The sequence below is a fragment of the Carlito syrichta genome, unplaced genomic scaffold (genome assembly GCF_000164805.1).
Source record: "Carlito syrichta isolate Samal-C Ts95f unplaced genomic scaffold, Tarsius_syrichta-2.0.1 Scaffold305648, whole genome shotgun sequence".
NCBI classification, from domain to species: Eukaryota; Metazoa; Chordata; class Mammalia; order Primates; family Tarsiidae; genus Carlito; species Carlito syrichta.
The window spans coordinates 692,834-714,834 of record NW_007249744.1 but is presented as its reverse complement, the minus strand read 5'-3'; the positions used below and the strand labels follow the sequence as shown (position 1 = coordinate 714,834).

The 22,001-nt window shown below is 47.3% G+C and overlaps 1 protein-coding gene across 2 annotated transcripts; it reads left to right on the top strand.

Annotated features, from left to right (window-relative positions):
- SEPT3 (septin 3) lies at positions 1 to 19,863 on the top strand. 2 transcript variants are annotated; one of them, XM_008062004.2, is made up of 11 exons: positions 1 to 78; positions 4,913 to 5,104; positions 8,557 to 8,685; positions 9,411 to 9,492; positions 9,817 to 9,954; positions 11,323 to 11,440; positions 12,459 to 12,554; positions 14,614 to 14,710; positions 15,904 to 15,955; positions 16,250 to 16,343; positions 18,542 to 19,863. In XM_008062004.2, exons 1-11 carry the CDS (start codon positions 69 to 71, stop codon positions 18,605 to 18,607), a joined length of 1,074 nt encoding a protein of 357 aa, XP_008060195.1. In that variant the 5' UTR covers positions 1 to 68; the 3' UTR covers positions 18,608 to 19,863. The 2 variants fall into 2 exon arrangements, with proteins under 2 accessions (XP_008060195.1, XP_008060194.1); XM_008062003.2 differs by having other exon boundaries at positions 14,611 to 14,710.
- Positions 19,864 to 22,001: the final 2,138 nt, after the last annotated feature.

Sequence of the window (22,001 nt, the reverse complement as noted above, 5' to 3'; positions counted from 1 at the left end):
GCCCCGCTCAGCCTTGCAGCCCCGCGCCCTGAGCATCTCCCTGGAGGAACGGAGACAAAGGAGGATTCATGTCCAAAGGTAGGGCGGCCGGACCACCGGCACCCCCGGGAGGAGGCTGCGGCCCGGCAAGCGCGGCCGGAGGTGCGACCGGAGGGAGGGTTGCCGCGCGGAGGAGCCCACGCGCGGTGACATATGCACGGACACACGCACCCGGTGGCACATACCTCGAGCGATACAATCTCAGAAAGGCACACACAGGTTGCGGGGAGATACCGGGACCCACGGAGACGCAAGCGGGGACCCAGATGCGCACAGAAAGCCCCACACTGGACTACATTGAAACACGTACATATATACACACTACACACAGGTACCAAGGCTACATACAGCCAGATAAGAGATATGTGCGCTGACACATAAATCCCCTTCCCCCCACCCTCCACAGGCACACGCTGAGACAAGAACCAGCCGGTGGTCTCCAAGGGAACTCGTTGGTCTCAGGAGGACTGGGATGGGGGAAGGGGGTGTCCCAGGGCCCTCTGCTCCTGCGAATGGGGAAGGACTAAGATATCTTTTGTGCTTCCTTTTCAAGAGCCTGGGCTGGAGCTGGGATGGCCTGGAATTGCCTCGGCGATTGAGGGTGGGGTCTTGAAGACTGCTGGGGGCTGGGGAAGATTCCCAGCTTGGGGGCGGGGGGCGCTGTGCTAAGCCAGGGAAGCAGGTGCTATTTGGAAAGGGTCCCTATCCCAATTGCCACTTTCCCACCAGAGGGGTGGGGTCCTTGGGCCAGACAAAGACAAAGCCATTCATTTGCCTCTAAAAAAAGGAAGCGCCAGGGTCCTTCCTTGGCATGGGAATAGAGGTGCTGTTTTTGTTGGGAGACTTGGCCAGAGCAGGGTCGAGTGGACAGTGCCTCTCCCTGGAGCATCAATGAACAGAGATCCCTTCTTCTCCAGAGGCCCTAGGAGAGCTGGGAGCTTAGAAGGGCCCTAGGAACCATCTACTGGGTGGCATACTTGAGCTGCCTCCTGCTGTGAACCCATGTTGAGCTCTTCCCTACCCCTGGGGAGCCCCCATTCCAATCCCTGTTGTAGGAGAGGGAAGAAGTCTCTTTTTAACAGTTCTACCTCCCTGACTGTGGACTACACAACAGCCATTTGCTGGCTGGGGTCAGCTGTTCTGCACAGAGAGAAACATCAGAGGGAAGAGAAAGGTGATGATTCTGACACCTGCCTCACCCAGAGTCTGTCATTCATTCATTCATTCATCTCTCACTCATTCATTGCTGAGTTCCTGTGTTATGCTAGATACATTGGGGCACAGAGATCAATAAGATATGACTTCTGCTGTAAAGAATTGTGGGAATTAGCATATATTCAGTGCCAGGTAATTATCATCCCTGATTTTGTATAACCTTCACAGTAATCCAGCAAGGTAGGTACTATCCCCACTTTTTTGAGGAGAAAACTGAGGTGCACAGGAGTCACCCAACCAGGATTCAAACCTGGGTCAGCTGCCCATCTGAAGGTGCCATGATGGGACCAGGGGAATTGTAGGGGCAGAGGATGGAGCTACAGAATCCAACTCTAGACCAGCATTTGTTCTGTGCTCCAGAGGTCTGTGTGTACTTGTCAGGCACCCTCTCCAGATAGTGGGCCCTCAAGGGCAATGACCTTGTCTGGGGAACAAAAGTGTCCTTGGCATTTAGTCTAGGGCTTGGCTGGAGTAGGTTCCCATTTGACAGCCTATGAAATTGTCTGGATGGGATGGAATGAATGAATAAATAAATGAATGTGATTAATACCAATGTACCCACAGGAGGCCAAGGCAATGCAGAAGAGGGGCATCTACCTCAGATGGGAAAGCGGATATTTTCCTGGGATTAGCACTTGAGCTGAATGAGGAGTTAGTCAGGGACTCTAGCGGGCATGGGGTCTTCCAGCAATGTTTGTGACACAGTGACCTGCTGCACATTTGAATTACTTGTGGCTGGTGGGTAGCTGTTGTTAGCATGTGACTGTCACGTAATTGGCATATGGTTGGGAGGGAGCTGATTGCCAGCTGGTGGAGACAGTGGGTGCTCATATGTGCTTTCTGGAAAAATGAAAGTGAGATCTGCCAGGCTGTAGCCCCTAGAAGTTGCTTGAGAATCTGGTAGGCCTCTTCTCTCATTCAGGGTCCACCTTTTAAGAATATTTTTTTAGGATGCTACAGCTGACAGACTAGGGCTGAGCAGGCCATGGTGAAAACACACTTTGTAAGAATACTTCCAAAACCCCTTATAAATAAATACAAGATTCACTTTTCAGTTCTGCAAGATGGGCATAAGACCCCTTCTCCCAGTGGCTCTGTCTTAAGACAGACTGTGGAGACCAAATGGGCTCAGCTGTAGAGGCATGAAGGCAATGAAAAGGCTCAGCCTGTGTAAGCAGCTGGGCAGCAAAAAGGGGGCATTGGCCTCAGTGCAGGTGTGCTGAGCGGGTCGTGAACCACGTGCAAGGGTAGAGGAGCAGGGCCAGGCTGCTGAGAGTCAGCTGCTGCAGGGCTGAGCCAATCTTGCTGCCGTCTGGAGCCGCCTGGCTGACAGCAGCTTCCTGGGAAGCAAGAGGGAGTCACGCCAGGCCCTGGGAAGGTCCTGAGGCTTTGTCAGGTTTGGCTGTGCCTGGAAGTGACAGAGGAAAGAACAGTTTTCCATCAGGAGAGAAGATCTTGCCAGTAACGGTGGAAGAACCAGGTGGTGGGGGACGAGAGCAGACTCCTGGCTGGGTTTGAGGGTGGGGAGTGAGCACTTCTGTCCCCTTTCCCTCCTGCCCATCTGCTGCCCTATCAGGCCTCCCTGTGAAGCTGAGACTCTGCAGGGTAGTCGTCATGAACCATAGGATTCTAGAATGGCAAGCTGGAAGGGGTCCTCAAGAGAGCATGGAGTCTGATAGCTATGCTTGTATAATTAGCATGTGAAGTACCTCCCTTTAACCGGTGCTTTCACATACACTGTTTCATCCCCTTCCTCCCCCCTCCCCAGACAAGCCAGTGAACTTGAAAGGGGCAGGGGCAAGAGGACCTGGGACTTCGAGGTACCGTGCTTGGTGCTTTATATATATATAAGCTTATATATATATATATAAGCTTTATATCTCATATAATGCTCAGCACAGCCTTAATCATGATCCTACCATTTTATAGAGGAGGAAGTCGGCTCACAGAGAAAAGGCTATTTGCTCAGGTCCACAAAGCTGACTATTAGCAGGGCCAAGCTCTTTCCACTTCACCCCACACACCCATTTCATGGATGAGGAAATAGAGTTGTTCTATCCTAGAACCTACCCTGGTGTACAGTGCTCTGGTGAGGAAACCCACAGATTTCTCTAGTGTGTGAACACATCCGTAATCTGCTAGACCCATAGGGAGACTTGCCATTTCCCACTGGGGGAGGGGCTGATTCTTCAGACTCCCCTTTCTTCTGCCACCCAGCACTCCAAGAGCACACTGTGTCATTTTAGGCAAGTGACTGCCCTCATCTAGTTCTCCCTATCCGTTGATCCCATAGATTCACAACTATGGCTGGGAAGATGTCTGGGGCTCTTTGCACTGCTACTTTGCAATGGTGCTCATGGAACAGAGGGGACATCAAGGTTAGGAGAGGAGAGTGATGCTTACTCTGCAGGGAAGGATAGCCCTTTTTGCTGCTGCTTTTTTTTTTTTTGAGTTGGAGTCTCACTTCATTGCCCAGGCTGCAGTGCAGTGGCATGCTTCCGGTTACTGCAGCCTCGACCTGCTGGGCTCCGGCAATCCTTCCGCCTCAGCCTTCCCAGTAGCTGGAACTACAGGCGCACAGTTTCATGTTGGGCTCATTTTTTGATTTATTGTAGAGACGAGGTCTCACCATGTTGCCCAGGCTGGTCTTGAACCCACGGGCTCCCAAAGTACTGGAATTATAGACTTGAGTCACCACACCTGACCCCGTTTTGCTTCTAAAAGATGAAGCAAGCCAGGTGCAGTGGCTCACACCTATAATCCCAGCACTTTGGGAGGCCGAGGTGAGAGGACTGCCTGAGCCCAGAGGTGAGACCAGCCTGGGCAACTTGGTGATACCTTGTCTCTTCAGTAAATCAAAAAATTAGCTGGGCATGGTGGCACATGCCTGTGGTTTCAGCTACTTGGAAGACTGAGGTGGAAGAATCAGCTGAGCCCAGCAGGTCGAGGCTGCAATGGCCATGAGTGTGCCACTGCACTCCAGCATGAGTGACAGAGTGAGACTCTGACTCAAGAACAACAAAAACAAAAAAAGATGAAGCAGCTGAGGTCGGTATTAGTCAATAGATGTAAGTCCAGGAACTTAAAGGGTCTATGCCCTTTATTTGGGGGAGGCAAGACTCAGGCCTGAATAACCCCAGACATTTCTTAGACCAGTGGTTCTCAACTGAGGGATTGACTTCCCCTAGGGGACATTTGGTACTATCTAGAGACATTTTGGGTTGTTGCAACTGGGGGGCTACCACTGGTAGCTAATAGAGGCCAGGGATGCCATTAAACATCTTTATAATGCATAGGGAGTCCCCCAGAATAAAGAATTATTCAAATGTCAATGCTGCCAAGGTGGAGAAACCCCTGCATTAGACATGCAGATGTAGGCTTTGGCACAGTGAAGTGCATTGGAAAGTGTCCAGCAACTGAAGAACCTGGTACTTGTCCAAATTTTGCATCTGACCTGCTTTGTGTTCTTAGGCAAGTTCTTTCTCCAATATGCCTTGGTCTCTTTGTCTATGAAATGAGGAACCTGGGCTGGATGACATTAAGGACCCTTCTAGATCTAACTCCGTATGATTCTGTATTGAGACAAAAATATTGTGGCTTATATGTGCTCTGCTCTGCTCTTGCCCATCTCTCCTACTCTCCCACCTTGGCTTTGCAGGACTCCCAGAGACCAGGACGGACACAGCCATGTCAGAGCTGGTGCCTGAGCCCAGGCCTAAGCCAGCAGTGCCTATGAAGCCCGTCAGCATCAACTCCAACTTGCTAGGCTACATCGGCATCGACACCATCATCGAACAGATGCGCAAGAAGACCATGAAGACTGGTTTTGACTTCAACATCATGGTTGTTGGTATGGAAGGCCTTGGGGTCACTGCAGGCCTGCTGGTGGGCAGTACTGAGGATCCCATTTCTTTCCCCAGAATAACCTCAGCTCTGTTTCTCTAGGATGAGTGACTTCTTTTTCTTTTTTTGAGTTGGAGTCTTACTCTGTCGCCCAGGCTGGAGGGCAGTGGCATGCTCAAGGCCATCACAGCCTGTACCTGCTGGGCTCAGGTGACCCTTCTGCCTCAGCCCTCCAAGTAGCTAGAACTACAGGCACATGCTTCCATGCCTGGCTAGTTTTTGTGATTTATCGTAGAGACGAGGTCTTGCCAAGTTGCCCAGGCTGGTCTCGAGCCCTTGGGCTCAAGCAATCCTCTTGCCTTGGCTCCCAAAGTGCTGGGATTATAGGTTTGAGCTACTGTGCCAGGCCAGGATGAGCTATTTCTAGAAGGGAGAATTTCACCATGCTGATCGCAAAGGTCTGACCCCCTTCTCCCCTCAAGACATTCAGCCTGGCCCTATCACCAGCTGGGTATATACTGGCAGCCCCTTCACCACTCTGAGCCTGTTTTGGGGTTTGACACTGTAGAATCACCAATGTCCTTCCCTACCTCTGAGATCTGGTGGGAGGATGGGATGAAGGGTGGTCTTATTTCTGTTCTTTTGTAGTGCTTTAAAACTTCAAGAGAATTTTCAGGGATTTGGTCACTGAGTAGCCTCACTGTGTCACAGAATGTAAAAGCAAAGAAGGTACCTTTGCCTGATAACAGTAAGATGATCAGTCTGTGTTATAAAACAGGAATCTGGGCATCATCCTTCTCTCCTCCTCCTTCTTTGTTCCCCAATATAATCAATCATCAAGACTTGTCCATTTTAGTTTATAAATATCTCTTACACTTGCCTATTTCTCTCCATCTTCCCTGCTACCATCCTAGACTGAGCTAGGTTTCTCACCTGGCTTGCCATAGCCACCTGACACAGTGCTGCTCAAAATGCTGACCTGCAGCAAGATAAGCTCAGCTGAAGCTTGGACCAGAGTGTAAATCATCTGGAAAGTCTTGCTATAAAAAACATCAGCTGAATGAAACAGTGTGCTCAGTAGCAGAGTTGATTTACCTCCTGGTGCAAGCCTCTTTTCTCTAGAACTGGTAGCAAATGGTTCATGGATGCCGGCAGCTGGGCCACCATAGGTCATACATGGAGTGCCACTGGCCATCCTGGTTCTGTCTCCTTTTTTCTCCAATTCATTGTCTGCCAGTGACTGAATAATTTTTCCAATTTGCAAAATTCATCATCAGGTCACCCATCCTACTTAAAACTCTTCAACAACTCTCCTATAACCTTAGAGTAAGTTTAAACTCCTAGTCTGTCCTGGTACTACCTTTCCAACTTATCTCTGACCACTTCCCATCTAGCACTTTACTCCTCACTTATAAGAAATGGTTCTTGACTTGCCATGCACCTTCCTTCCTTTGAGTCTTTGCATATACTACTCCTTCTGTCTAGAGCGCCCTCCCTGTTTCTCATGGCTTATTTGAAGTCATCCTTCAGGTTTCAGCTTAGTTGTTTTTGTTTCACCTTCCTAAAGGTCTTTCTTGATTCTGGAGGGATGGAATTGGATTCCCTTTGCAATGCTGTTTCAGTACCCTGTGGTTATCTCTTTCATAGAGGTTATTGTAACATGTTGTAATTATCCACTTATGTTTTGGTGTTCCTTACACTAACAGCTCCTTGAGGGCAGGAATGATGTCTTGTTCACCACTGTACTTCCAGATTCTGGGATAGCACTTAGCACTCAAGAATACTTAATGACGGCTGGGCTCGGTGGCTCAGCTTGTAATCCTAGCTCTTTGGCAGGCTGAGGTGAGTGGATTGCCTGAGCCCACGGGTTTGAGACCAGCCCAGGCAACTTGGTGAGACCTTGTCTCTAAAGTGAATCAAAAATTAGCCGGGCATGGTAGCACATGCCTGTAGTTCCGGCTACTGCTGAGGTGGAAGGATCACTGGAGTCCAGCAGGTCAGCGTTGGTGTGGCAGTGAGTGTGCCACTGCACTCCAGCCTCGGTGACAGCGTAAGACTTCAACTCAAAAAAAGAGAATACTTAAAGAACAAATGACCTTTAAAAACATTCCAGACCAAGAATGGCAAATCCAAGACCTGTGGGCCACTTTTCTCCCCAGTGGTGCTGATAGCAGACTTTGCTGGTCAGTCATGGACATGTTTAGGGTTGACCCTAGATGTAGCCTTTTTAACATAATGGTCTAAGTGGCTACTACCAGCTGATGGACTGGAATAAGAAATGCACCTTATTTGCCAACCTTGGTCTCATCCAATTTCCTCTTTCTCCACCATTCTATCAGTAAAGAAACCAAGGCACTGGGGGCAAACATGACTAAACCAAAGGCATTCAGGGAAAACAGCATAGGTGTGTCTAGGGCCCTTGGCTCTCCCGTTATTTTTCTACAATTTCACAAGAATGCTATAGACTAGCATTTATTAGACTTGATTGTCCATATGATTCAGCTGGAAGCCTAGTTAAAATGCAAATTTGGAGACATAGGTTTAGGGTGGGGCCTGAGATTCTACATTTCCTACAAGCATCCAGGTGACACCGATACTGCTTGTCTGTAGCAAGGTTTTCTTGTGGTATTCTTGTGTATGTTAAAGTTTGAGAAGCACTGCTCAGACCAGTGGAATTCAAATGATTTTTAGCTGTGAAACTTTTCCTTGAAAGGAATTCTTCTGCAAACTGCATGTGAAAAACAGGTAAAAAGAGAGCCACAGTGAAGGAAGTGGAGGTGGGGGCTGTGGTCCTGCCTGCTAGCCTCCTCCTCCTCTCATAGTGCTCTTTCTGGCTTGTATCTCCATAGGACACTAGGAAGCACAGTTAAAAAACCACTACATTAGAATTAAGAGTGAATATAGAGCCAAAAGTTTCTTTGGATTCAAGTCTCTGGTGTTGCATTTATTAGTTATGTTGCTTTGCATATATTTTATGTTAGAAGAGGATTAATCTCTCTAGGATTGTCTCAGCTGGGGATAAAGATAACTCTGCTGTGGAACTCACAGAACTGATATAAAGACAAATTTTGCTAACAGATGTTATGCAGTATCAGAATGCAAAGTAATTATATTTTTGCTTTTATTATTATTATTAAGCAAAAACAAACAAAACACATACACACATCAAACCCAAACAAGAAGCTGCTACACTAGACAAATGCCAGGTTATCCCCTTTCCCAATGGTTCTGGGGCTCCAGGAAGGAGAGAATGTAGGATCCAGCTGATGGTTCCCCACTGCCTCCAGTTACCTACTCTCCCTACTCAGCCTCTCCATCCCCCATTGAGTGATCAGACAAGAGGTTGGCCTGGATCACAGCTCTAGAATTCTGTAAGCTCTTGGGGAGCTATTAGACTCAGGAGGTGGGTGTAGGGTCTCCCTACCTCCTCCTCCTCCTCCTCCTCCTGCTTTGCTGCAGGCCAGAGTGGACTGGGCAAGTCAACGCTGGTCAACACACTCTTCAAATCCCAAGTGAGCCGCAAGGCCTCCAGCTGGAACCGGGAGGAGAAGATCCCCAAGACGGTGGAGATCAAAGCTATTGGGCATGGTGAGGACCAGGCAGGGACTCCTATGAACTTTGTTCACAGGAGGCTTCTGCCAGAAAGGGAAAAGAATGGGGCTTACTAGGGAATAAGACAAATGAAAGGCAACTTAAGACAACAGAATTGAGTACTACACTCTGACTTAGACTCCTTACTTTTTTATTTTTATGTTTGAGTTGGAGTCTCACTCTGTTGTACAGGCTGGAAGACACAATCATGGCTCACTGCAGCCTTTGATCTCCCAGGCTCAGGTGATCCTTCTGCCTCAGCCTCCCAAGTAGCTAGGACTATAGGCGCATGCCACCATGCCAAGCTAATTTAAAATTTTTTTTTGTAGAGATGAGGTCTTGCTCTGTTGCCTGGGCTGGTCTTGAATTCCTGGGCACAAGCAATCCTCCTGCCTTGGCCTCCCAGAGTGCTGGGATTACAGGTGTGAGCCACCATGCCCGGCCTAATGCAGACTCCTTAGACTGATGGTTCAGGAAAAGAGCAGGGGATAGATGGAAGGAAGTGGGACTTGAGCTGGATGATAAAGCACAGGTAGGATTTAGACAGAAAGAAGCAGGGTATTCCAGGTGCAGCATGGGCAAAGGTGTTGAGGTGGGGAAGACCCTAAACTTGACTTTTCTAGTAGCTGATCCTAAAGAAGTGAAGAAACCTGGACCTTCCTGGCTTGTAGGCTGGGGTCAGCTGTCGGACTGACCACTCTGGTGTTTTTTCTTCTCCCCAGTGATAGAGGAAGGAGGTGTCAAAATGAAGCTGACTGTCATCGACACCCCAGGCTTTGGAGACCAGATCAACAATGAAAACTGGTATCTGTCTGCCTCTGAGATTTTCTCCCCAAAGACTCTGCTAGGAAGATATTTCACATGGTGCAGATTCTTTCATTTATCTTGGGAAGCATCTGCACCTTCCATGCTCTGCAGATTCCTATAGCCCAGGCAGAGGCTGGGTCCCCTGGGGAATTCTACCTTTGCTAACTAACCATCCAGGAAAGACATTCATGGGGGGCTGCAGGTATCCTCGACCCACGAGGGATTGAGATGGGTGTGAAGAGATTGCTTCCCGACTGTATCTAAGCTGTGACCCCGGTCTTGTCCTTCTGATGTATCCATCTACTTTTTCCGACTCCTCAGCTGGGAGCCTATTGAGAAGTACATCAATGAACAGTACGAGAAGTTCCTGAAGGAGGAAGTGAACATTGCCAGGAAGAAACGCATCCCTGACACTCGTGTCCACTGCTGCCTCTACTTCATCTCCCCCACAGGACACTCGTATGTACCAACTCCACCCTTGTTGTTGGGCCTGGCTCTGGTTTGCATCACCTGTGCCCCTTCTGGATTGGAGAATCAATACCTTGACTCAGCTGGGGAGGACCAGATGGAATAAAATGGTCATAGTCCTGTGAGAGATTCCCCAGACTTTCCACAAGAAAGTCTGACTTTCTTGCTAGGAGGTTAAAGCTGACCAACATCAGCCACCAACATCTACCCACTGGTGTCCCAGCACCACAGCATGACTGTGCCAGCAAAGAGGACTTGATATATGTGAGCAGAAGGCATTTCATTTATTCAACAAATACTTGCTTTGGACAAGACTCAGGGTGGGTGGGGGGCAGCAAGAAGGGTGAGATAGGGAGGGCAGGGCTACTGGATTGGGACTGGTTTTTCAAAGGGATATGGGATCCAGCTGTAGGCATTTGGCAGGTGGCCAGCCAAGTATGTGTAAGGATCTGGGTATCTAGAGATGAAAGTCAACCTCAAGCAGAGCATGCTGAGGCTACTGATTGTGAGTGACAGGTGGGCCCTGTGATGGAAGAGCTGGGAACAGGTAGAGGATGAAGATCCCAGTGGGAAAGCAAGCAACCTTCCTATGGGGTTGTGTGTGTGTCTCATCACTTATTACTAAGCCCAGCAGCTAGGCCACAGTTCAGTTCTTGAGAGGATGGCACAAGCAAGGTAGCCCCAAAATTACCTAGGAACCAGGTAGTCAGCAGTTGCTCAGTGATGGGTGAGGAGGGATCAAAACAACAACCCTGGACCAGACCCTGGAACTCAATGAAAGTTTGGCTTAACCCTTCCTTGGGCTTTGACTTCCCAGTCACAGTGAACCATTAGACAGTATGACTTAATGAGTCCCCTGGATTGAGAAAAAGAGCCAGGAGGAGGTGCCAAAGCTGTTGGGGGTGGGATGGGGAGAAGCTTGGGGGGGCAGGACCCCCAGTTTTGCCCAATAGGACTAACTGTGAGGACTGGGAGGAGGCCCGTTAAGCAGTGCTGTCCAAGACACAGATGAGACACACAGAAGTAACCATGACACAAAGACATATGGGTGAGGATGACGGTCCACAGATCTCCCCGACAGAAAGAAATCCCAAGGTCAGAAAGATGTCATGAAGACCTGGTTTGAGGGGGGCTTAAAGAGGCAGGATTTATATGAACTGAGGAAGAAAAGGGAGATGGCTCGACTCCTCTGCAGATGGTGAGACAGTGGGTGTGCATCAGAGAAAAGAGGTAGCAGCCTCTTTTCTCTGAGAAATGCCCAGCCCAGTCCTCTTCTCCTGAAGATGTCCTAGAGTTGTGGCAGTGACCAAGCTGGGGAGAGCAAGGTGGCTCTGACATTCCATGTTTTCTGGGCTCCAGCTTGCGACCTCTCGATCTTGAGTTCATGAAACACCTCAGCAAAGTTGTGAACATCATCCCTGTCATTGCTAAGGCTGACACTATGACCCTGGAGGAGAAGTCTGAATTCAAGCAAAGGGTAAGAAGGTCCCCTTTCTCCTTTACATGTCTCTATCCCTTTCTTCCTGTCCTCTGGGTCCAAGCCACCTCTTAGCCCTCATCATTCTTCCTTTACCCCTACCCTTGATCCTACCCCACCTTGCTACCCCAGTTCCTACTTAATCATTCAAGAGGGTGAGACGTCAATGCACCTCCAGGATGCCATCTTCCCATCCTCAAAACCTACCTGTGAAGATCACCGAAAACATAAATCACCATTTTCATGAAAAATAACTCCTGAAATGTTAGGTTACCTGAAGGGCTAGACTAATTAGTCCATCTGCTGCCTGCTAGTCCATTATGGGCATCTTCTATAAGCTCAACCTTGTGCTGGATGCACAGAGGGTGGGGGTGGAGGTATTCAAGAGAAATATAAAGACAGTTGCTGCCTTTAAGAAACTTGCAATCAAATAGGACAACAAAGAGGTCCTGGAAGGCTTCCTGAAAGAGGTGACACTTAAACTGACCTTGAAAGAGGGCAAACAGGCGGTTCCTCTCGCCCATGCCACCAGCTCTGACACATCTCCCTTTCTTTTCTCCCTTCTTTCTCTAATAAACTTTGAAAACTTTGAAAACAAAAAAAGAAAGAGGACAGAGAGGCTTAGGGTGAGGGAGCGGCCCTTATCTCTCTTTCCTGCGAACAGGAGCATAATGTGCAGGGGCATGAGCACTCACTACCCAGTGGGATGTGGACTCAGCTGTGCTGCATGTCTCAACCCTGATCTTAAGGACCCTGAGATGAGCAAACTGGTGTGAGGAGCTGGGAGCCTGGAGCCTGCACCCCTTAGACTCTTCCTTCTCTCAGGCTGGGCTGTGGTAATTGTGTAACTGGGGCTTGTGTTTATTCAGGATCTTCCTGCTGCACAGGGTCTCAGAGTTCAGAGATGACTGTGTATTATCAAAGGCTGAATTCGTCTTCATGACTTCAGTTCATGCACATATCACTCTCTTCCATTATCCTGACACTTGGCTAACTTGCTTCTCCTCTCTGCCTCTAGGTTCGCAAAGAGCTTGAAGTAAATGGTATTGAATTCTACCCCCAGAAGGAATTTGATGAGGATTTGGAGGACAAGACAGAGAACGACAAAATCAGGGTGGGTGCCTGGGGTTTTGCTTGTCACGTAGATGCCTTCTTGGGCCCCCTGGGATGTATATCATGTTCCTCTTCTCTTTTCCCACCTGCTTTTCCCTTTTTCTTTCCATACTCCCTGCCCCACCTTGCCAGAAGTGACACAGGGGGAGCATGTGGACTATGACCCTGGCCAGGATTGTGAACCCACAGACGGGCTCCCTGCACTCAGAAATCAGGTGTCCTTTCATCCCAGACAACACAAAAGCCTCCTCTTCCCCCACGGGGTCTGGCAGAAACAGAGTGTGGGGTGATGGAAGGGGCACTAGGCAGAAAAAACATCAGGCTGGGGTCTAGGGGTATCTATGCTCTAGTCACACTCTGCCTCAGTTTCCCCTCTGTAAAATGCAGGGGTTAGACTAGGTGAATAGTGTATAGGCATCCCCCCAGAAAAACTTTTTAAAGAAAATTTAATCTAAAGAACTCCAATGTAGAAAATAAAATCGGAGCTGCTTTGGCTAAATGACATGGGGCACAGAGCCCTGCCTCCTTGGAAGCCCCCGGGACACCTGCTAAGAATCCCCATAAACCTGGCTTGGAAACCATCAGCCTATGTGATTTCAAAGGTCCCTTTCCATTCTAAATTCTTACAATTCCATGATTCTACATCAAAATTCTGGGATCTAGTCTGGGCTTTTCTACTAACCCACTGTAACCTGGAACAAATCTCTCATTGCTTTGGTCTTGAGTCTCCTCCTTCATCAAGAGTGGATAATCTAATAGAAGTCCCTTATCTGATGTACTTGAGACTGGTGGTTGGTCAGTTAATGGAAAAAGTTAAAGTAAGGAAGTAATTTTTTTAAATGATGTGTACAAATCTTAAATATTTAAAAATAAAGCCAGGCATGGTGGCTTATCCCTATAATCTCAGGACTTTGGGAGGCAAAGGTGAGAAAATTGCCTGAACCTATGAGTTCAAGAACAGCCTGGGCAACTTGGTGAAACCTCATCTCTACAATTAAAAAAATAAAATTAGCCAGGTATGGTAGTGTGTGCCTGTAGTTCCAACTACTTGGAAGGTTGAGGTGGAAGGATCACCTGAGCCCAGCAGGTCGATGCTGGGATGACCATAAGCATGCCACTGCACTCCTGGATGATGGACTACGATTCTGACTCAAAAAAATAAAAATAAATATTTTATGACATTATTAAGTTAAAATAACTTAAAACATATATAAGTGGAACAGTAGCCATGGAAGCTGGAATCTGCTAAGGAGTGTGTAACAACAACTCACCTGCTGAAGCAAAACAAAACAAAACAAAACAAAACACAAATACCACATTCATTCAGCATTCTTTTTATATAGAGCCAAGGCCTCTTTTCTGAGGATAAGTCCACTCTTAATGCCAAACCAACTCACCTTTATCAAGTCTTTCTGAAACATTCAACTTAATTTTCACAGCTTCTACTCTCCACATGCAAATATTTTCAGTTTACATAATAGGGAATTTATTCAAATACAGTAACAAGTACATATCAGGCAACTACATCTGGGAACAAACAGCTAGCTCTTTGGATGTGGGATGAACAAACAAACCACCTGGTAAAGTGGAGGGAGCTTCTGCACACTAGAAGGTGGCCTAGAATTCTGCTCAGTGGGCATGGGCATCTGCCCTTAGGTTTCGTGGGAGACAGCGTAAAGCATCAGTGAGTCTGTAGCTCGGGTGGGGATTGTTTAAGACAGGTTCTGTCTGTCCTAGCTAGCTCAGAGTTGTCCAAATCAAATAGGACGTGTTAAAGCACTATCAAAAGTATGAAGTGCTCTGCAGTTGAAGGAAAACTGACTTACTGAAGCTAACAAGACAGGCAGTGATACAATCAGGTTTGGACCTAGGACTCATCATTCCCAGTCCAGTGCTCTTTTCAAGAGGCAGAGCCTTGCCCTTGCCGTCAGTAGTATCACTGAATGAACATCAGAAATGTGTGGTTCAAGCCTAGAAGATGGTGTGATGTCCTTGGATGCTTAGGTTGTCGGAACATGACTGTGTATGTGTCTGGTTTGTGTTTCTGCCCTGTACAGCAGGAGAGCATGCCTTTCGCTGTGGTAGGAAGTGACAAGGAGTACCAAGTGAATGGGAAAAGGGTCCTTGGCAGAAAAACTCCGTGGGGGATCATTGAAGGTAATTCAGTGCATCTTCTAGAAGAACCAGTCACTGATCAATTATCTGGCAACCATTTATTGAGCATCAGTAGATCAAAGGACTGTCCTAGATATATGATATAAAATGAATGCCAGCCAGATTCTACTCATAAGGAGCTTACAGTCTAATTGAGAAGATGATACAGGCAGGAAGCACGAAGAGATCGATTTAGCACCTGACCAGGTAGCATCAACTCAGCGTGTCAAAGTAGTTCAGAACATGGAGAGATGAGTAAGAACCAGAAAAAACAGAGAAAGGTTTTCATGTGAAGGGGGAATCTGACAAACTGCTGAAAGGTTGTCCAGATGTTGCCATTTTCATTTTATTATGAATGGATGTCACCTTGGGGTGATGGGTCCTGATGATTCTGAAAGTTTTCAAAGAATCACTTTAATGATCTCATTCAATATGATGTTCCTATGAGGGGAGCAGGGCAAATGTATATAAGACACTGAGTCATGGGAATCTCAAGTCAAGTGCCTTGCCCAAGGTCACATGACAGTGATGAAACTTGGGTTTCAGGCTCATATTTTGATCCCCAAACCAAAGTTCATCCCTTTGTCTCTCATTTTCCTGTGACCCTTTGTTAGGGATTTTTAAATAGCACTTTCTCATCATCTGCCTTGAATTGGAATTATTTTTGAGAATGTCTACTCATTAGATTGTGAGACCAGAGGATTTGTGTCTTAATCCTTGTTCTGCTCCCACAAGCCTTGTGGTTTTCGAATAGTAGGTACTCAATCTATGTAGCATTACATTTATCATATAGTGCATGACCTTCTCAGTATGGCTCAAATTGTTATTTTCTGTGTGTGTTACTTTCTTCTAATCAGATTATAAGCTCCTTAAGGATAGGAACTGTGTCTTAGGCCTTGGCAAGTTTCTTAGACTCCTTGTGTATTAGTTTTCCCTTCTGTAAAATGGGAAAAACAACAGTCCTTATTAGCTATTATTCCATAGAGTCTAGGACAATATTGTGCCCATTGTTAACTGCCTAATAAATATTTGTTCACCGAATAAAATTCAGTCCATTGAAGTGAGCAAACCTCTGGAAAGGTTGCAAAATAACCTGTCTCATGGCCCTCTCCTAAATGCCTGTAACCCAAACAGAAGTATACCTCCTGGGTGTTGCTGCATTAGTTAAATGACCACCTGTTTTGTTTTGTTCATAGTGGAAAACCTTAACCACTGTGAGTTTGCCCTGCTTCGAGATTTTGTCATCAGGTAAGAGGTCTCCTCTCCTCACTCCAAGAAGGCAGATTGAATTATTTGGGGTTAGAGGCCATCTGCTTAGATTCACTTACTGAGTCTCCAGATCTCTCTAACAGAACTTTCTGCCCCAGTTCCAGCTCCTGTCTCAAAGCGGAGGGGGCTGTGGAAGTATCATGGGCTCTTAGGAGTGAGTTCCAAGCATTGGGTCCAGTCCACTGAAATGATATATTAGTGTCAGATGTATGTCACCACCTCCTCTTCCTGCCTCTAACTGCATCCCTCTTCTTCTCACCCTTTGTCCATCAGAACCCATCTCCAGGACCTCAAGGAAGTGACACACAACATCCACTATGAGACTTACAGGGCCAAGCGGCTCAATGACAATGGAGGCCTCCCTCCGGTGAGCGTGGACACAGAGGAAAGCCACGACAGTAACCCATGACGACCCCTTCTCTATGTCATCACGCATACTCACTTCTCCACACACACACATCCCAAATACCACCACCAACCACCTTCTTCCTTTCAACTCTGTCCCACAGGCCTGTCTGGTATTTGTGGAGCATCTTGTCTACATTGTGTGTGTGTGTGTATGAATGAGAGAGAGAGAGCCTGTGTGTGTGTATGCACAGGGATGAGGTATTTTCATTGCCTTCCCTGGAAATTCCCTTGTAAGTTTTGTTCCTCCATGACTGTCCATTATCTGTCTCCTTTTTTTGTGTCCCAGAACAAAGCCGTGTACCTCACTCAAGAGGTCTGAGGGAGGTTTCATTTAAGATAGGAGCACGTGAGCCACAGGCAACTCTTGTCTCTCAACCACTTACAAACTTGGGCTGTAGATATTCTCCAAGGACAGGTGGCAGCACAGCTAGACCTGGGTGGGAGGCGAGACGTTCAGGACAACCCTCCCTGTAAGTTGGGAGTGGTCTGGGGTAAGACTAGGACTTCCTGGAAGAAGGAAGGTCATGGGACCGCAGAGAAGTAGGCCAGAACTGGGTTCCTGTAGAAAGAATTAATGTCTAGAAGTGGAGCTCCACCCTTCAGTCTGTGTTGTATTCACTGTCCAAAAGCTACCACCTGTCACCCATTGGAGACTGCTGCTGTCCACCACATTCAACCTGGTCTCTGCTCCCAGGCCAGTTTCCTGCTTCTGCTTCCTGTTTTGTCTTCTTTTCACCTTTACCTCCTTTCTTTATACATTTCTTTCTCCTTCCCTCTCTCCTGCCTGTCTCTCACATCTTTCACTTCCTTTTAGATTAATCCACTTTAACTTCATTTCTATATTAAGAATTTATGCCCAATCTACTTCCAGAAATGACTTTAGGCCACCTTCAGATGAAATCATAACTAAAAGCATGGGACAGTACAAACTGAGATTATTAGAGAAATCTGAGCCATAGAGTGGAATAGGAAAGGCAGTTACTGTAGTCAAATACCGAAACAGGCCCTAAGCTCATAGGCAGTCAAGGCAAAGAGGGAAACACTACAAGTGACACTCAGTTCAAGGAGGTACATATGCTGGTCAAGGGAGATGACCCTGTATGGGGCATTAAGTTCTAGAAGAACTACTTCTAAAGAAGTATCAGAAACAATATATGATATTTGTCTTTCTCAGTAGTTTAGTTTCAGAGACAGATTGTAGATCACGCCTCCCTTTTTTCCTTCAGACTTCTCTCTCTTTTAGGCTGCTTTTCTGTTGCTCCCTTTGTCTCATACATACTTGGCCTCCTCTTTCTTTTCTGTTCTCCCTCACTTGTGTGCTGAAGCTAATTACATTTATGTCTGTCTGTCTTTCTCTGCTTTTCCCTGCTTCCCCTCCTCCTGACTCCTGGAAACATTCCCAACGATGCCCACCATCATACATTTAGAATTTTCTTGCCTTTCCCTGAAGCTTTGTATTTATTAATGCATATATTTCCCCCGTTGGTTGTACAAGTTACTCTTTTCCTTTAATCTGCAAGGTTGATGAAATTCAGAGCTGGGGAAACAATGTAGCCTTAGGAAAGGGAAAACACCACGTGATACTGTTTACAATAACCTCATACAACCTCCTGTCCCATCTCCTGGTTCAATCTAGGCATTTCACTGGTCCTCTATGAATCCCAGCATTTATAGTCCCAGTTCTTTATCACTCAGGTGCTAGGAAAAAACATAGACTTATGACCCAAGATTCAGTGGACCAGGAGAAAGAGGTTCGGTGATCAGATTGCCAGTGACCAAAATCTATGGTCTCAGTCTTTCCTGGAGGCTTATTTATCAGTCCAGCCCTTATCCTCTCTTGCTCACAAAGTTACAGGGTATGCACCTGTCAGGATAGAACAGCAACAGTGTTATTGCCCAGAGGTTACTACATTTCAACCGAAGAGAGATCCCTGGCTTCTTCAGTGAGTGATCTTGTATGGAGGACAAGGGTCTGGACACTTAGGACCAACAAGGAAAGATCTAGGGGTTTGGGAAGTGGGCGATGGAGAGGCTGAGTAGGAGAATGGTGCCCGGCACTCCTGAACCATGATCTCAGCCTCCCTGGAGAAGCTGTTTTATATGTCTGTTGCTACCTGCTGGTCTCCACACCCTCAACCGTTCTCAACCCCCCTGCAGGGAGAAGGCCTCCTGGGCACTGCCCTTCCACCCGTGCCAGCCACCCCCTGTCCCACTGCTGAATGAAGGCCATTTCAAGCGCTGCTTCTCCCTCCATTCCTCTCAGCTGTTATTGCTGCAGGGCCAAGCCCATTTTAGTGCTGTGCTTGTCTAGACCACCACCACAGCCCCTCTCAGCCCTCAGCAGGTGGGAGGGGCCTGCTGCCTCTTTACAACAGTTGTTTCCTTCATTTATCCAAACCACTCCTCTCCTCCCAGTGGGAGTTCTGCCAGCACTGCCCTACTCCATCGTCTGCGTCAGCCGGCTCCAGCCTATCTGTAGGGTGAAAGAACTCCTCAAGAGCTTCTTCTGCCCTTGTAAACTCATACCAGCTACCTGTAACCATCTTCAAGGGCAACGGCATTGCTCCCTAACCATTCATCTGCATGAGCTATTCTTGGCTTCCTTAAAGGGTCAAGAAAGCAAATTTTCTGCTTGTCAGATTCATTGAGGTCAGCTGTGTGAGCCCCAGTGTGGGACAAGGGTGTCTCCTTCATTGCTTAAAAGTATTCCTAAGGGTAGGTCACTACAGACATGGGGGAGCAAGGACTAGGATCACTTTTTAAAAAATCACCACTTGTGGCTGGCCCAGATTGCAGTTACACACCCTCCCTACCCCATAACACAGTCACTTTAGCAAGAGTGGTTTTCCCAAAGAGACATTGCTGGAGTTTTGTTTTTTTTTTTTTATCTCCAAACTTAAAAAAAAAAAAAAACTAAACAAACCCCCTAGAACCCACGAGACATACACTCTAGGAAGAAAAATAGCACCCTTCTGTCCACTTAGCAATAAGAGGTATCTCTTTCCACCTTCCTTGCCTACTCCTACCTCCCCATTCCCTGCCCCATCAATGTGAGTAATGAATTAGCCTGGCCACATGTGGTCACTGTAGGCTAATGAAAAATACCCAAGGGAGGGCAAAGCCCCCATAAAATGCATGAATGTTTGTGAATGTTGACTGCCACTGCCCCATATACGGTGTCTTTATAGAATCGTCCCTTGCCCACCCTCTCCCCAACTCCACCTGGATACAACTTGCTCAAAGGCTGGTGACTTGTGGGCCATTCATCTACAACCAAGTCTTGATGGAGCAAGAGGCCTAAGCCTAGGGGATGCAAGAACGACCCAATTTCTTAAATGTTACCAGTCCCAGCCAATCTTATGGTGACATTATGGTTAAATCTCCTGATTGAAAACAAGTGAACAGACACTCAAACTGGTCCTGTAAATGTTGCTAGACTTTATGTGTTGTACAACTAAACATTGCTGTTTGAACAGTAACTGCCTGGCCTGTCTTATTTGAGCTCTTTGACAAAATCCGCCGTTCCACTTTCTCATCCACGTGTGGAAGGTGACACAGGGATCATCTTAATAAGACGTAGCCACAGATATTAGAGGTGAAAATATTTTGTTCATCTTCACTTGGCATGAGGTCAGACCCTGGCCATTATTTTCTGAGGTTTTGCATCCAAAATGAGTGATGGAGCTATCATGTTTCACCTTGAGGGATGCTGTGACAGGATGCACTGCCTGAGGTCTCCTTCGGTGAAAATGATGTTTATTTTCATTCAGTTAACTTCCTGGCTTTCCCCTTCCTTTTTCCTGAAGGCATAAGGACCAAATCTATGAAAGGAGTGGACATATCTTGCCTAGAGATCTGCTTACTTTACAGTGAATATTTTAAGAATTTAAACTTAAGCACTAGCTTGTGATCTTTCTTGAACTAGTCCTTTTTGAGGTGCACAGTCTCTTCTGTGCAAATAATACTCACCTGTATATTATTTTTCTGAATGTGACAACTGTATGCAATTACATTTGGGGCCTCTACATTCTGTAGGGTGAGTGCAAGTTTTAGATGAATGGTGGGAAGTGGTTTGGAGGGGTCAAAATTGGAGCAGACAAGATAGCCTCTTGGAGTCATTCAAGTAAAATGATGAGGGCAGCAACTGGAGTGGTATCATGACACTGAGGTGGAGAGAAATGAGATTTGAGTGACAAAGCAGTTTGGTGAACATAAAATATTATAGCTAAAAGAAACCTAAGGACTCTTCTAGTCCAATGCCTTCATACAGATATAGAAGCTGAAGTCCAGTGGCTCAGCCTGTAATCCCGTGCCTTGGGAGGCTGAGGTGAGTGGATTGCCTGAGCCCGTGGGTTCGTGACCCGCTTGGGCAACTTGGTGAGACCTCATCTCTACAATAAATCAAAAAATTAGCCGGGTGTGGTAGCGCACGCCTGTAGCTCCAGCTACTTGGACGGCTGAGGCGGAATGATTGCTGGAGCCCAGCTGGTCGAGGCTGCGGTGGCCGGGAGCAGCCACTGCACTCCAGTCTGGGCAACTGAGTGAGACTCCAATTCGGAAAAAAAACAAAAAAGAGAGAGAGAGGAAAAAAAAAAAACTGAAGTCCAAAGAAGATAACCATCTTGCCCGAGTTTGTTCTAATAAGCATTGCATTTTAAAACACATTTTCTGAAATCAGTACACATTTACAACTGATGGGCATGTCAGTTTATTTGGCAACGTTTTTTCTCAATGCCACATTAAAAAAAGGCACATCTTATATTTGACAGCATCTGAAGTTCGATAAAATACAGTATTCAAGAGGACGTTAACATTCCTTTGTTTGAACACCTTTGGTGCTATTTGTGAAGTTTAAAGGAAATAAGATGTACAACATTTTAGTTCTCAAAGCAATTCTGGTATAACGTATCCCACCAGTTCCTCACAATCACCCTTTGGAGGAGGCAAGGCAGGTAAGAACCGGCAGGAACTCGCTCAGGGTTGAAATTTCCCATTGACTTCACCCGCCTTTTCCTGGATGCTATTTCACAAGACAATCGACTCTGATTCCAGGCCTTCCTTGGTGGAAAAGAGTTCTGCTGGCCTTAGGAGAGGCGAGGAATTCTTCCGGACCCTTTCTCTGAAAGCCTGCAGCTTCCTGACCGGGGTGGGGAGGGCGCAGGGAAATCCTGGCATGGGTTCCAGTGATGGCTGAATTTAACTTTGGTTCCTGACAGGACCAATCAGAGTCCATATCCAGAGACAGGGCACAGCCATACTAGAGGACCAACGCAGAGGCCAAAAGAGCAGGCGGAGACCAGGAAGCCAACTCACCTATCACTCATACCCTCCACGCTCCGGAGGCGGAGCCAACTCCCTGGACACGCCCCTTTCTGTCAGGGGCGTGACTCCCCCAGGCCCTCTGACACCGCCCTCTCACGTGACCATCCGCCTAACTCACCCACCGACTCCTCCTTGCGCCACAATCTCGGCCCGGCCCACGGCCCGGCTCAGGTCCCCCGACCCCTTCCCAGCTGCGGGACGGCTGGAGGGGGTCCGAAAGAAGATGGCAGTGAATCAGAGCCACACCGGGGACCGCCGTGGGGCCACCATCCCTTATGGCGAAAGGTGCCTGAGG